General features: G+C 41.6%; 1 protein-coding gene across 1 annotated transcript in view; it reads left to right on the top strand.

The window, feature by feature from the left end:
- baz1a (bromodomain adjacent to zinc finger domain, 1A) overlaps positions 1-16,411 on the top strand; it is an 84,422-nt gene that overhangs the window by 22,687 nt on the left and 45,324 nt on the right. The window contains exons 9-12 of the mRNA XM_078233753.1: positions 1,140-1,321; positions 1,755-1,850; positions 3,953-4,091; positions 5,105-5,248. Coding sequence (XP_078089879.1) covers positions 1,140-1,321; positions 1,755-1,850; positions 3,953-4,091; positions 5,105-5,248 — 561 coding nt within the window. The remainder of the gene's footprint in view (positions 1-1,139; positions 1,322-1,754; positions 1,851-3,952; positions 4,092-5,104; positions 5,249-16,411) is intronic.

The raw sequence follows: 16,411 nt of genomic DNA, 5'->3' as shown, positions 1-16,411 counted from the left end.
CATTGAGAAGTACCTGAGATTGGAGAAAGGGCTGGAGTTAGATCGGTGGACTTCAGATTTGCTAGTATTTAAGTTGACGAGTTGTAACTTCCCTGCAGGCATGATGATACAAGATGAGAGCTGAAAGCTGCATAGCTATACAACTTTTCCTTTGTGTCTGAATGCTTAGAGCAGGGGTATACAGATCGTACAGCCGTGGTGATCAACATGTGGCTTGGGGGCCAAATGCAGCCCGTCTGGTTTCTGTGTGAGGCCCACAAGACATTTTGTTCACTATTTCCCACGCACGGGGTTGCTGCATCCACTGATTTCTGTCCACGTAGGTTTCTTTTTCGTACTGGTGTGCCTGAAGTGATGCACACGTAAAGCAAGGACAAGTGAAGTGAAATGCATTCTTATTGCACACAACATTGGATGCAGAGTGCACAGCTCCCTGCCTAAAAGTGTAAATACTTGTTTTGTTTTTAACCATCTGAAATTTTTGGTTCTTTTAATATATAAATGATTAAGCACTTTGTATAACTCATTATAAAATATTTGACGTGTATTAAATGTATTTAATCTTATTCATGGGGTCATGATGAGTGAACAAGCCCAAGTTCAATCTTGCGGCACACTGGCCTGAAGGACGGCCACTCCTGCAGCCCACTCACTAGCCTAGGTTGCCCATCACTGTTATGCAGAGTCATAGGTGGAATGTTGCAAAGAAAGAGAAGCTAATGCAAGAATTATGTTGCTGAGAACAGTGTCACTAATGTGGACTATTTGGGGCAGGAAAATGAACTGCTTAACATTTCTGGCTTTTGAGAGATTGAAGGCTGAGACAGGAGATTGTGCGTAGGATATCCATTTTCTAGGACAGACAATCTGTGGTCAGTGGAGCCCCAGACCTGGTTCAAAGACAGGTGTTGTATGCAGTTGGTTGCCAGTGTTATGTTTGAAAACTTTGAGGCGAAGGGTAGATTGGGGATGGAATAGGAGGTGGAAGGAATGGGAAGGCTTAATGAAGACTTGATGACTACAGTTTTGAAATGGGGAATGAATACATTTCTAAAATTTGCCAAAGTTGTCCTTTTTCATTTTAGTATTTTCAAAATGACGTTTCCAACTGTTGGCTGATTTTAATATTTCATTGTAAGCAAAAAGAAGGAAAGAAGAGGAGCTAGCACATGAGTTAAAGAAAAGAAAGGAGGTGTTGGAAGCTAAAAAAAGAGAAAAAGAGGACAAAGAGAAGAAAAAAGAAGAATTAAAGAAAATATTGGAAGAAGAGAAAATTAAAAGGAAAGAAGAAAAGGAACGTCTAAAGTTAGAGAAAGAAAAGGTAAAGAGTAAAACTTGCAGAAATGGTGCAAATGGCAGTTTCGTAGCGAGTCTTCCTAAAACATTGCTTTGCTTAGTTTGAAATGTTTTTGGAAGTTGGCCATGCGTGGATTGCGTTTGGGCAATGCTGTACACCTTTGTTTTTCATTTTAATAGTGTTAATTTCTTGATTTGGATTCATGTGCAGTGGGAGTGGGTATGGTCATCTTTTGTTTTGTCAAGCTCACAAAGAAGGGAAATTAAGTACTGGTTATATTTTTGTGTTCACCAGAATTAATTTGATTCAAAATAGTGTGCGCCAGAAGTAATTGCGTTTACAAATGAATACGATGCTCCATTTGTATGTGACGTTATTACGGAAGACAGATGGGTTTTATACATGCTATGAATCCTTAATGTAAATAACAATATTATCATTGGAATAATCTAACTAGGAAAGGGAAAAACTACGAGAAGAAAAGAAAAAATATGCCGAATATCTTAAAGAATGGAATAAGCCTCGTGAAGATATGGAATGTGAGGACTTGAAGGTATTTATGCAATTTTAAACTTCCTAGTCATTTTGGTTTTGTATATCCATTGACAGATTTTCAAAACACCCTTGTGTTGGTGATTCCTAGTTCATTTGAAATCAGTCGATAATATTTTCTGTTCTTGGTTCCTCCACATGATGGAGCTATTATCTCTTTAAGACATTACAAGTAGCATTGCTTTCTTCAGCCTCTTGCAACATGCACAGCTTTAATGCAAATCATTGATTCTGACTCATTGTGAGCCATTTCATGGAAAATTTAGTGCATTAAATTTCTTTTAACTTGAGAGCTTTTCCTGTACCTTGATTTTTCTCTCTTGTGGTATTAATGTGTGCATAAATGATTATGCCTGCACCTCCCCCTCCCCCCACCCCAGACTTTTCTCAAAATCAGATAAATGTATTTGGCCAGTACCATCAAATTTCCTCCATTACTAACGCTGATGTTTTTCCCTAACACCACCTTTTCCCCCTTTTTTTTTTACCTTGCCTCACAATTAGCCATATAGTATTTTTTTTGGGGGGGAGGGATGCAAGGAAACTGGCATCCAGGTGATGGAATTGTGAGCAGGATAAAAATTGTAGTTGGTGTGGCAATGTGGGTGTGCAGTTTTAAGGGACTGGTATGAATGGGTAACTTGTCCAGAAGGCTTTTGCTCTTGTGATAAGTGTCACTGACGTGGTCAGCGTTTGTTGTCCATTGCTAATTACCTTCGAGAAGGTGGTGGTGAGCTAACTTGAATCACTGCAGTCCATAAGATGTAGGTGGGGTTGAAGGGGGACTTGCAGGAACTTAAGTTGCTATGTGTCTGCTGCCCTTGTTCTAGATGATAGAGGTCACAGGTTTGGAAGGTTTTTGTTGAAAAGGGCTGGGCAAGGTGATGCAGTGCATCTTGTAGATGGTACACACTGCTGCCATTGGCAGTGGAAAGCAAGATGGTTTATGGTGGTAGATGGAATGCTAATAAAGTGGGCTGCTTTGACCTGGATGGTGTTTAGTGCTGGAGTGTTGTTGGAACTGCACGCATCCAGACAAATGGTGAATATTCCATCGCGTTCGTGACTTGTCTTGTAGATACTGGACAGGCTTCGGGTAGTTGGGAGGTAAATCTCTACAAAATTCCCAGCTTCTAACCTTCTTGTAGCCTGGGTATATTTCTGGTCAACAATAACTTCCTGGGATTTTGATCATGGGCAATTCAGCAATATTTATGCTGTTGAATGTGAAAGGAGATGGTTGAATTCTTAAAAGTCATTGCCTGACACTTGTGTGAGGCAGATGTTACTTATCACTCAAGTCTGAATATTGTTCAGGTCTTGCTGCAAGCAGGCACTGGACTGCTTCAGTATCCGAGATTTCAGGAATGCTTGATGTTCGGTAATTATCATCAAGCATCCCCACTTGTGAATTTTATGAAGGGAAGCTCATGGAAGGAGCTGAAGAGTAAATGCGGTTTTGTACTAGTTTCAAAATTAATGTAATATATCAAACGAGTTTCTATAAAAATGTACTTGATCTTGTGAATTTCAGGTGTTTTGGCTGTAGTTCAAAAAATGACACTTGATCCTCTGCTTGTTTCATGCTCCTTCCTTTTTACCCTGATGTAAACGAAATAATTACTCTCGCATTTAGAGCTATTGACAGCTCAGCGTTATGTAATTCCTTAACAATTTTTAATTTCAAAATTATTAAACCACATAATTTTGGAAAAAGTTACATTTGAAGGATTGTTTTGAAGCAGTATGTATTCATACAAGCTTAAAGGAACTGAGAGATGAAGATAATTGCAAATCCCATTGCTTACTCTTCCCCAGAAATCATTTATTGGCTACTCTGTGATGGAACATGTTGCATCCATTCTGTTCTGGCATTTCACAGTTCTTGGCCTCAGGCATTCAGCAACTGTCTGGGATGGGACAATCAATGTGGCTGGTGAACATGAAGTTTAAAAACCTGTCTTTCTTTAAACTCTTATGGCTCTTTTGTCACAAAACGTTTTACTACCAAGCAAATGAGTTACAATTACACTGGACAGTTTCCTCATTGTATTTGAATAAGTATTGTAAAATGTTCATTGCATATCACTTTTCCCTCAATAGGAACTTCCAATTCCAATGCCTGTAAAGACAAGGTTACCATCAGAGCTTTTTGGTGATGCGTTAATGGTTCTGGAGTTCTTACATGCGTTTGGAGATCTGTTTGACCTCCAGGATGAGTTTCCAGATGGCATGACTCTAGGTCTGTATGAAACATGTAGTAGTGCAAGTAAAATGTATAATAATGGGGAATATTTTTGGTTGAAAGCCTAAAAAATTGTATTTGTACTTGGGCTCTGTCACCGCAGCAAAGCTATATTCATTGCCTAGCCTGAGTTGCTTTGGGGAATTGAATTGCTGTATTTCTTTTAATGATGCATCCTCTTGGCTGTTGGAATTTCAGAATGTCAATCCAGCAAGAATGAAAATGGTGATACAAGTCACAGGGTAGTGTGTTACTTGGAAACTGTTCTCATAACTTTTTTCTTGGCGGTAGGGATTGTAGATGCTGAAGTAATGTTGACAGCTGCTGCAGTATATCCTTTAGATCGTAATTGCTGCAGCCACAATATGCTGGTGGCAGAGGGCATAATATAGAGTTGAGTAGTAAGTGCACTGATAAAGCAAGCTTCTGTCCAGATTGTGTTGAATGTCTTTATTGGGCTGCATCAATCATACAACACATGACTTGAGCCCTCTAGATGATGCATAGGCTTTTGAGAGGTCAGGAGGTGAACTGCTCATCCATGCCCAGCCTTTGCTCAGCTTTAGTTGAAGTATTGATAATGACAGGTCTATTTAAGTTTCTTCTTCTACTTGCAATTATATCTTTTCTTAGAAACCCTACGCCATCATTTTTTTTTGTTTCTCAATAGTCACCTTGAGCTGTGGTAAGAAATTTCTCAAAGCTGCGATGTTCCATAACTTGCCTTGGATGAATAGGTTAGACCTAATACTACTTTTAGGGAGACATTTCTGATGCAAAAGAAATTCTTTATAATACATCAAAAACATAACTGCAAGCTCTACTGTTCCTGAGTGGTACTACTTTAAAATCAGCTACAATTCCGTACTGCTTGTCTAATTTGAGTTTATTTGCATTAAAATCATTGTTGTAATCTATATGTGCCTAGTTTATAGAATGCCTACAGTTGCAAGATATATTGCTGAAAGATTTCATTTAAGATATGATTTTTTTTTCTGATTAATTTGCAGAAAGCCTTGAGGAAGCGCTTGTTGGAAATGACACTGAAGGGCCACTTTGTGAATTGCTGTTTTTTTTCCTAACTGCAATATTTCAGGCCCATGCTGAAGAAGAGGAAGTAGCCAAAGAACAGTTAAAAGAGGCTGATGCAAAAGGTTAGAGATTGTCCCGTGTCTGGTGCGAAGTTATTTATTAAAATAGTGTAAATAGCAAATTATGCTGACATTTGCATCAGTCTTCCAGTTGCCAATTTCACCAATATTTCTTGAGAATTTCAATGCACATGAAAAACTGTAAAAACAGGTGGGAAATGCAAATAAACAACCAGGTATGTGTCAAATTGCACCATATTCCTTCAAGTCCCTCTTTGTGTGAGCATAGCCATAGATGGAGCCTATTTATCCCCTCCTGCTATTCAGTGGTTGATCTGTGACCTAACTCCATGTACCTGACTTTCCCCCATGTTCTTGGTTAACCAAGATATATTCATCTTTTAAGATTAACAATTGATCTAGCATCAGTTGCTGTTTTTGCAAGTAAATCGCAAATATCTTCCATAATTTGCGAGTAAAAGTATTTGCTAATTGAATTCCTGAAAGATCCAGCTCTAATTTATAGAACATGCTTCCCGTCCTAGACTCTTCAAGCAGACTATACTGGGATCCCGCCATAACCTGATTTGCTATAGTGAGAACATGGTAAAATGCCAGCCTGTTTTGGACCCCAAAATTTTCATTCTGCAATTGTCACCGTGCACCTACCTCCCCCTCATTGCGAATAGAACCATCCACTTTTTTCTAAAGTATTTAAAAGCATCCATTTAATCATTTGGTTAATATTGCAAGACGGTCGGTCTTCACGGTGGAGGACACAAATAGTTTGCCAAATATTAACGATAGAGGGTTGGCAGCAGGAGAAATACTTAATACAATTAATGTTACCAGAGAGGCAGTGCTGGGTAGACTAATGGGACTGAAGGTGGACAAGTCCCCGGGTCCGGATGGAATGCATCCCAGGGTATTGAAAGAAATGTCAGAGGTAATAGTGGATGCGTTAGTGATTATTTATCTAAACTCGTTGCATTCTGGGATAGTGCCGGTTGATTGGAAAACGGCTAATGTTACGCCGCTGTTTAAAAAAGGAAGGAGACAAAAGGCGGGTAACTATAGGCCGGTCAGCTTAACGTCTGTAGTAGGGAAAATGCTGGAATCCATTATTAAAGAGGAGATAGCAGGGCATCTGGATAGAAATGGTTCGATCAATCAGACGCAGCATGGATTCATGAGGGGAAAGTCGTGCTTGACGAACATGTTGGATTTTTATGAAGATGTGACTAGGGCGGTTGATGGAGGAGAACCGGTGGATGCGGTGTTTTTGGATTTCCAAAAGGCGTTTGATAAGGTGCCCCATAAAAGGCTGCTGAAGAAGATTAGGGCACACGGAGTTGGGGGTAGTGTGTTAAAGTGGATTGGGGACTGGCTATCCGACAGGAAGCAAAGAGTCGGAATAAATGGGTGTTTTTCCGGTTGGAGGAAGGTAACTAGTGGCGTGCCGCAGGGATCGGTACTCGGGCCGCAACTGTTTACCATTTATATAGATGATCTGGAGGAGGGGACGGAGTGTAGGGTAACGAAGTTTGCAGACGACACAAAGATAAGTGGAAAAGTGAATCGTGTGGAGGACGGAGAAGATCTGCAGAGAGATTTGGACAGGCTGAGTGAGTGGGCGAGGATATGGCAAATGGAGTATGACGTTGATAAATGCGAGGTTATACACTTTGGAGGAAATAATAACAAATGGGATTACTATCTCAATGGAAACAAATTAAAACACGCTACTGTGCAAAGGGACCTGGGGGTCCTTGTGCATGAGACGCAAAAGCCCAGTCTGCAGGTACAACAGGTGATCAAGAAGGCAAATGGGATGTTGGCCTATATTGCGAGGGGGATAGAATATAAAAGCAGGGATGTCTTGATGCACCTGTACAGGGCATTGGTGAGGCCGCAGCTGGAATACTGTGTGCAGTATTGGTCCCCTTATATGAGGAAGGATATATTGGCATTGGAGGGAGTGCAGAGAAGGTTCACCAGGTTGATACCGGAGATGAGGGGTTTGGATTATGAGGAGAGGCTGAGGAGATTGGGTTTGTACTCGTTGGAGTTTAGAAGGATGAGGGGGGATCTTATGGAGACTTATAAGATAATGCGGGGGCTGGATAGGGTGGAGGCGGAGAGATTCTTTCCACTTAGTAAGGAAGTTAAAACTAGAGGACACAGCCTCAAAATAAAGGGGGGTCGGTTTAAGACAGAGTTGAGGAGGAACTTCTTCTCCCAGAGGGTGGTGAATCTCTGGAATTCTCTGCCCACTGAGGTGGTGGAGGCTACCTCGCTGAATATGTTTAAAGCGCGGATGGATGGATTCCTGATCGGTAAGGGAATTAAGGGTTATGGGGATCAGGCGGGTAAGTGGTACTGATCCACGTCAGATCAGCCATGATCTTATTGAATGGCGGGGCAGGCTCGAGGGGCTAGATGGCCTTCTCCTGCTCCTATTTCTTATGTTCTTATGTTCTAAGACACCTACTTGATTCATTTATTTTGAAGTGTACTGAATGAAAACTATAGGGATGTACACATGATTGACCCTGTCACTGGCTAGATCAAACCTGAGTGTTAAGCATCAGCTGTGAAATAACAAACACTCACCTATAATACTGCTGAGGATCCCATGGATTTGGTGGGATCCCAGTGTAGTTTCTATCTATCCTATCTGTTGCCCTTAATATCTAGAAAAGTTTAATTCGCCACAAAACCATCTAGATTCCAGGGAACACAATCCGAGCTCTGTCATCCCTCCTTTTTAGTTGGGGATCTAGTTACTGTTTTTGTATACCCGTGCCGCACTCCCTCCAAGGCCAGCATATCCTTCCTTGTGTATGGTGCCGAGAAGTGCTCATAGTACTCTATGCATGGTCTAACCAAGGCTTTATATATTTGAAGCATGACTTCTATTTGCCTGTATTATATCTAGTCCTCGAGGTCTGCCAACATGCCACTGTCATTTTGGGATATTTTCCATAATCTATTCATCACAATTTCATGATTTACATACGTGGATTCCAAATATCTTTGGATCATCTTTGTCAAGTCTTTCACCATTTTAGAAAGTACCCTGTTCTATTTCGGGTCCAGAGTGGATAAGTTTACACGTGGCTACATGGAAATCCAACTTACCCATTCACTTCATCTGTTATGTTTCTGTAATGTCGCACTTCAATCTACACTGTTTATCTTGCTGTCTGTCTTTAGAATGACAGCAAATTTGGATATGTTGCTCTCTATTCCATCATCTGAGTCAACAATAAATGTCTTTTATCCTTAACCTCTGCATCCTACTGCTCAGCCAGTTTCCTAACCAGTTCATTAATGTGCCTTCAGTTCCATGCACTCAACTTTAGCTAACAATCTGTTATGAGGCACTTTATGGACTGTCCAAAAGACATTTAATATAAATGACGTCCATAGATATTCGCCTTTCATAAAATTCAGATTGGTTCAGCGGGCATGAGCTACCCTTTACTAATCAATGCTGGCTCTCTGATTACATGAAAATTATCGTGGTATTTTGTCACCTATCCTTAATTTTAGATCTTAATTTCCTGACAATAGATGTTGGACTAACTGGTCTACATTTCCCTTGTTTCCCCCTCTTGCTTTTTTTAAAAATAACAGTGACCAATGCAATTTTTCAACCTAAAGATAGTTCCCAGACAGGGAATATTGGAAGATCATAAGGTATCTACAATGTTCTCACCTACATTTTTCAAACCCTGACCTGGAAACTGTAAGGTCCTGGGGATTTGTTGCTTGTTAGTCCCTTTAATTTCTCCTTTAAAGTTAACTATAATTTTGTTGAGTCCCATCCCTGATTCAAGAATAATTTCAATGAGAATGTCTTGCATGCTGCCCTCTACTGTAAATACTGATGCAAAGTCATTCTTATCTTCAAGTGAAATTTTTGATTGGTTTTTGAGGCCCGCTCTTCTGGATGAAGTTATCATTTTTGACATTGCTTGCACGTTTATTTTGTGCATTTGTGGCTTTTACTATCTGAGTCACTCTTTGCTTTTTTTTTCCTATTTGCCAGAATCTGTGCATTCTAAGTTTTTGGATGCTTTTCCTTAACTTTATGCTGTTGCTTACCTCTCAAACTGTCCGTAGCTGTCTTTTTTTTAAAAGAGTAAAGCTCTTTCCAAGTTGAGGTATAAAAACTGGTTCTGTATCACGTAGTTATTTTTGAACATTTCCCACTGACCTATCATTCTATCCATTAAAGAATTGGCTCAGTTTACTGTGGAAAGTCAGCCTTGGCGAAATCTAGAATCTTGGCATTTTCATATTTTTATTTTTCAAATAGTACATTGAATATTGATCCCTTAGACACAGAAATGGAAGAAATTATGGGAATGGGGAAATGGCAAGTATATTATTTTGTGTCATCATAGACTACATATCAAAAATAGATGATAACCAAGGGTTAATAGGACTGAATAACTGAAGATAATATCAGGATAGAAAAAAATATTGTTGAAACTGAAGGGACTAAAATCTGACCAATGCCCTGGACCTGAATGCCTACATCCAAGAATTGTTTGAGAGATGGTAATTGTGCTCGTTATGATTTTCCAAAACTCCCTTGACTCTGGAGTGGTCCCAGCAGATTGCAAGTTAGCAAATGTTAAAGAAAGAAACTATTGAAGAAAGGAGAGGGGGAACGTGAGAGAGAAAACTGAAGGTGAGTTTAGTACAGAAGAGGCCATTTAGGTGGCCTCTTCTGCTGAGTGTGCACTGAATCTGACAAGGTCCCCTCTCCCTGTAACCCCACATATTCCCCATGGCTAATCCATCTAACCGACACGTCTTTGAACACTAAGGGACAACTTACCACGGCCAATTCACCAACCTGCACATCTTTGGACTGTGGGAGGAAACGGGATCACCCGGAGGAAACCCATGCAGACACGGGGAGAAGGTGTAAATTCCATACAGTCACCCAAGGTGGGAATTGAACCTGAGTCCCTGGCGCTGGTAGGCAGCAGCGCTAACCACTGCCACAGTTAGTCAAACATGAGGAAAGTGCTGGAATCTATGAAGGAAGTCTTAATGCACATTGAAAGTCATAGTATGGTTAAAGTCAACATGGGTTTATCAAAAGAAAATAATGTTTGACAAATATTAATTTTTTTTGAGGGTGTAACTGGTAGGGTTGAACCAATAGATATAGACTTGAATTTCCGAAAGGCATTTGGGAAGGTGCAGACAAAAGTTTAATATGTGAGATAAAAAAGACTGAGTTGGGAATAGTCTGTTAGCATGGATGGATGAAAAGGAGAGTAGGAATCAATAGGGCATTTTCGTGTTGTCAGACTAACAAGTAGACCAACGTTTACTTTCGTAGTCTCTCTTTGTATACATTTGTAAAATCTCTTGCATCATTTTATTCCTGGCAGATTGTTCTCATTCTAATTTTTCCCTGTTCATCAACTTATTGGTGGATTTTTGCTGCTTTCTAAAACACTTCGTCCTCGGACTGACTTCTGCTCTTTGCAACGTTTTAAGTCTCTTTTAATCTCGAGCTATCCTTAACTGTCTGAGTAAGCCATGGAGGGATCTTTCTCAAGTTTTTTTTTTAATACAATGTATTTTTGAACATTTGGAGTTGATTGTTTACTGCCGTACCTTTCAGTCTGTTTACCCAATCAACCTTGGCCAGTTCTCCCCCATACCTATGTAATTGGCTTTTTCAGTTTAAGACTCTTGTTTGTCATTGGAGTACATCACTTTCAAACTTTATGGGAATTCAGTGGTAAAATGTTGATTATCTAGTCAATCTATTGCTATGACTTTACAAATGAACCCTGCCTTACAATGCAACACTAAATCTACCCCTTGCGTGGCGTGGTTAGCACTGCTGCTTCACAGCTCCAGGGACCTGGGTTCGATTCCCGGCTTGGGTCACTGTCTGTGTGGAGTTTGCACATTCTCCTCGGGTCTGCGTGGGTTTCCTCCGGGTGCTCCGGTTTCCTCCCACAGTCCAAAGATGTGCGGGTTAGGTTGATTGGCCATGCTAAAATTGCCCCTTAGTGTCCTGAGATGCGTAGGTTAGAGGGATTAGTGGGTAAATGAGTAGGGATATGGGGGTAGGGCCTAGGTGGGATTGTGGTCGGTGTAGACACGATGGGACAGATGGCCTCTTTCTGCGCTGTAGGGTTTCTATGATTAGTCAGCCCTCAATGTATTGCTGTGGAAACTCTCAAAGCATTTTATAAACACATCATCTAGACCACTCTTGCCAATTTGATTATCTGAGTCTAAATAAAGATTACAATCCCCCACCATTATTTCAGCATCTTTGTTTCAGGCTGCAATAAATTATTTTATTAATGCTCTGTCCAATTGTGTAACAGTTGTTAGGGGCCCTAAAAACTACTCCCGCCTGTGTATTCTGACTGTTGCTATTCCTAATTTCCACCCAGACTGATTCTACTTCATGAGGCCAGATCTGTTCTCACTAATGACCTTATTTAATTCTTCACTATCAGGCCTATCCCCCCCCTCCTTTGCCATTCTGTCTGTCTTGTCAAAACATATGTACACGGCAAAGTTTATTTAATTGCTTGGTAGTACAGAACAAAGTATTGCTGAAAAACAACAGTGGTGAAACTTTTAGTTTTTAATTCATCAGGCCAAAAGGGAACACAGATTTACACTGCATGAGAAAATGTGGTGAATGAATGCTTCAGGTTATTGTCCCCCATGCTTTTTTATTCAAAAGAAGATGCAATGTCTGAACATATTCCTTTTGCTTGCAGAAGACAAGCCCCTGCATATCATAGAATCATAGAAACCCTACAGTGCAGAAGGAGGCCATTCGGCCCATCGAGTCTGCACCGACCACAATCCCACCCAGGCCCTACCCGCTAATCCCTTTTTTTTAACCCGCTAATTTACCCGCTAATCCCTCTAACCTACGCATCTCAGGACTCTAAGGGGCAATTTTTAACCTGGCCAATCAACCTAACCCGCACATCTTTGGACTGTGGGAGGAAACCGGAGCACCCGGAGGAAACCCACGCAGACACGAGGAGAATGCGCAAACTCCACACAGACAGTGACCCGAGCCGGGAATTGAACCCGGGACCCTGGAGCTGTGAAGCAGCAGTGCTAACCACTGTGCTACCGTGCTGCCCTAGAATGCGCAAACTCCACACAGACAGTGACCCGAGCTGGGAATCGAACCCGGGACCCTGGAGCTGTGAAGCAGCAGTGCTAACCACTGTGCTACCGTGCCGTATATGAATATACGTAGTTTCTGGCAGGTGTAAGTGAGCTTCATTGTGAGCCCAGCTGCTGATTTTAAATTGGTTGAGTATAATTAGCACACCCTGGACTGAGCAGCATCTGCTGAACAATCTCAAAATTGCATCCAACTTTAGATAATATGGACCAAATCTTCTGTGGAGTGGCAATGACTGTTGGATTGCCACGTTGCTTTTTATTTACTTTAGACTGGAGCTGCACGTTATTTGCACGAGCTTCCAACCTGATCTACTGAAAAATGTGCAGTGTTTGCTTTGGGGACCTTGTGCAGTGAAGTCTAGTTGGCACTAGCTGCCCTAACCCAGTAGGTTTAAATGTCCCAGCCATTTTGACAAGCTAGGATCGAAGGTGTGTAAAGTAAGTGGCTGATGGGGTAGGGTGGTTCAGAGGATTCTTGTGGGTGATGGGTTCAGGTTGTCGTGTTGGGATGAGTGGTTGGGGGAATGAGGGGGGTGCAATCAAGTTGTGGGGGAGGCAATCAAGCCTCCACTGAGGTCAGAGGCTTAGTGGCAGTTTTAAGCCCGTTTGTAAGTATGCGTGATACACATTGCTCAATGATCTGATATGGGTAGCAGTTATTCGACGTCTTATTTTGGACGAAGCAACTGAATGCATAGTTGCTAAATTTGCTGATACAAAAATAGGTAGGAAATGAGTTGCGAAGAGGGCTTGAGGAGCCTGCATAGGGACATATGCAGGCCAAAATTTGGTAGATGGAGTATAATGTGGGAAAATGTGAACTTGTCAAATTTGGCAGGAAGAACAGTAAAGCAACGTATTATTTAAATAGAGATTGCAGAATTCTACAGTACTGTGGGCTCCAGGTGTCCTGATCTTATTGAAACATAGAAGATTCTGAGGGGGATTGACTTAGTGGATGGTGAAAAGGCAAGACGAGAACTCGAAGAGGGTCCACCATTTAAGAGAGTTGAGGAGAAATCTTTTGAAGGTTGTGAATCTTTGGAACTCTTCCTTAGGGGGCAGTGGAGGCAGGATCAGTGAATATTTTTAAGGCAGAGATAGGTGGATTCTTCACTAATAAAGGAGTCAAAGGAAATCAGATATATGGAATGTGGAATTGAGGCCACAATTACATTAGTTATGATCTTAATGAGTGGTTGAGCAGGCTCAAGGGGCTGAATGGTCTCTTAACTGGTATTTCCAGAGAGATTTTGCTACCATTTAGCAAGGAACACAAGATTATCATGCATGTACAGTAAGCCATTAGCAAGGCAAATGGTATGTTGGCCTTTATTTGACAGAGATTAGAGTACAAAAGTTCTGCTTATTTAAAGAAGGATGGTTAAGCCAAGGTTTACGATCAGTTTCTAGGCTGAGGGGGTTGACCTATGAGTTTTGAAGAATAAGAGGTGCTATTACTGAATAAAGGATTCTTGACAGGGTAGATGCTGAGAGGTTATTTCCTCTAGCTGAGGAATCCAGAATATGGCACCGCAGTCTTAGGATGACAGAATTTACCTGAGATTTTCTTCTTTCAGAAGATTGTGAATCCTTGGAATTCTCCACCGCTGAGGTGGAGGCTCCATTGTTGGTTATGTTTAAAATTACAATAAATCTTTTTGGTGTCCCAGGGAATCAGGATTATGGGAAGCAGCCAGAAAAAAATGGAGGTGAGGTTAGAGATCGACCATGGTTGTGTTGCATGGCAGAGTAAATTGAAGGGGCTGTGTGGTCTAAGTCTATAATGTTCATATGGATAACTCCCTTGCCCCTTCACAACAATCCCATGGGAATATATAAATTCAGCTGAGAGGGCTTTGATGTAAGACGCAATTTTTTTTTTTCCGGCTCGCTGCGCTGCTTGAGTAGCGGGAGGCAAAAACTGGCCTTTCCCGGTCATTTTGATTTGGACATAATCAGCCTTTTAGATTTGATTTATTATTGTCACCTACATTAGTATACAATTAAAAGTATTGTTTCTTGCATGCAATACAGACAAAGCATACCATACATAGAGAAGGAAAGAAGAGAGTGCAGAATGTAGTGTTACAGTCATAGCTCGGGTGTAGAGAAAGATCAACTTAATGTGTGGTTAGTCCCGGCAGCAGGGAAGAAGCTGTTCGAGTCAGTTGGTACGTGATCTCAGACTTGTATCTTTTTCCCGACAGAAGGTGGAAGAGAGTCTGTCCGGGGGGGCCCTTAATTATGCTGGCTGCTTTGCCGAGGCAGCGGGAAGTGATGACAGAGTCCATGGATGGAAGGCTGGTTTGCGTGATGGACTGGGCTTTGATCACGTCCCCTTGTAGTTTCTTGCAGTCTTGGACAGAGCAGGAGCCATACCAAGCTGTGATACAACAAGAAAGAATGCTTTCTATGGTATCTGTAGAAGTTGGTGAGAGTCGTAGCGGACGTGCCAAATTTCCTTAGTCTCCTAAGAAAGTAGTGACGTTGGTGGACTTCCTTAACTATAGTGTCCGCATGGAGGGACCAGGACAGGTTGTTGGTGATCTGGACACCTAAAACCTTGAAGCTCTTGACGTTTCTACTTCGTCCCCATTGATGTAGATGGGCATGCCCTCCAGGACGCTTTCTGAAGTTGATGACTATCTCTTTTTGTTGACATGAGGGAGAGATTATTGTCGTCACACCAGTTCACCACATTCTCTCTCCTGTACTGTCACATCATTGTTTGAGATTTGACCCACTATGGTGGTGTCATCAGCAAACTTGAAAATTGAGTTGGAGAGAAATTTGGCCACAGTCAAAGGTGTATAAGGGGCTGAGGACACTGCCTTGGGAGCACCAGTGTTGAGGGTGATCGTGGAGGTGTTGTTGCCTATCCTTACCGACGCCAGGGAACAGCGTGAAGTTGATTGCAGGTACAGATTAGCATCACTTTAGCGAGCCCAGGACTCAATCGTCTGGGCTTGCTAAAGTTTCTGACTCTGCGGTAGTGACCCCTGGGAAGTTGGGGTCAGGAGGATGCCCCTTGGACAGTGCCGGTCGAGGAGGAAGAGGTGCACAGAAAAGCATAAATTCATTTCACTAAGTGTGCCCAAATTTGCATCATGTAATTCCCACGAGATTAAGGAAGTTGAGGCCAGCATAAAACCAGCCAGCCATAAATCAATTGTGCCTGAATTTCCCTTGTATTGCATAATTCTCTCATGCAAGTTTACAGCAAATTTGTGTATTTGTATTGGGTGTTGTAGATTTTATATATATATATATTTGGGCAGCTTTAGAACTGGTTTGAAAATATGGTTTTAGATGGAGTAATTGCTGGCGTAGTTTGGAAACCTAAAGGAACCAAAACGTAGTTGGAACTTTAAACTTGCTCTGGTGATTTGAATTTGCAACAAGGCTCTTGATTTTGTTTTAGATTTTCTTTTGTCATTTTCCTACCTCCAACTTTAAAAGTTCTGATCTCAATCCAGCCACTTGATACACACAAAGGTGTATAAAGCCAGAAGTTTAGTTTGAACTTTTTAAGTGCTTAGACAAGCTGGAGAAGAGACTGCACAGATTTGAAATGCAAAGTGATATGCTGTAGAGATGCAGTCAGCTTGCTTATTAAACCCACCTTAGAATAGAGTCCCTACAGTGCAGATGGAGGCCATTCAGCCCATCAAATCTACACTGACTCTCCGAAAGAGCATCTTACCCAGGCCCAACCCCCACCCTATCCCCATAACCCCACACATTTACCATTACCAGTCCACCTAACCTGCACATCTTAGAATAGTGGGAGGAAACCAGAGCACCTAGAGGAAGCCCTTGCAGACGGGGAGAATGTGCATACTCTGACAGTCTCCCAAGGCCAGAATTGAACCTAGATACCTGGTACTGAGGCAATAGTGCTAACACCATGCCGCTGGGATCCCTGATCCCTGGTGTTGAGGCAGTTGTGCTAACCACAGTGCGACTATGCCACCCATTTGGTGTAACATTTTGAAATTGCAGCATTTTTAGTCATTG

Source organism: Mustelus asterias, chromosome 18 (genome assembly GCF_964213995.1).
Source record: "Mustelus asterias chromosome 18, sMusAst1.hap1.1, whole genome shotgun sequence".
NCBI classification, from domain to species: Eukaryota; Metazoa; Chordata; class Chondrichthyes; order Carcharhiniformes; family Triakidae; genus Mustelus; species Mustelus asterias.
Note: the sequence above shows the minus strand (reverse complement) of the source record. Positions and strands in the feature narration are given on the sequence as shown.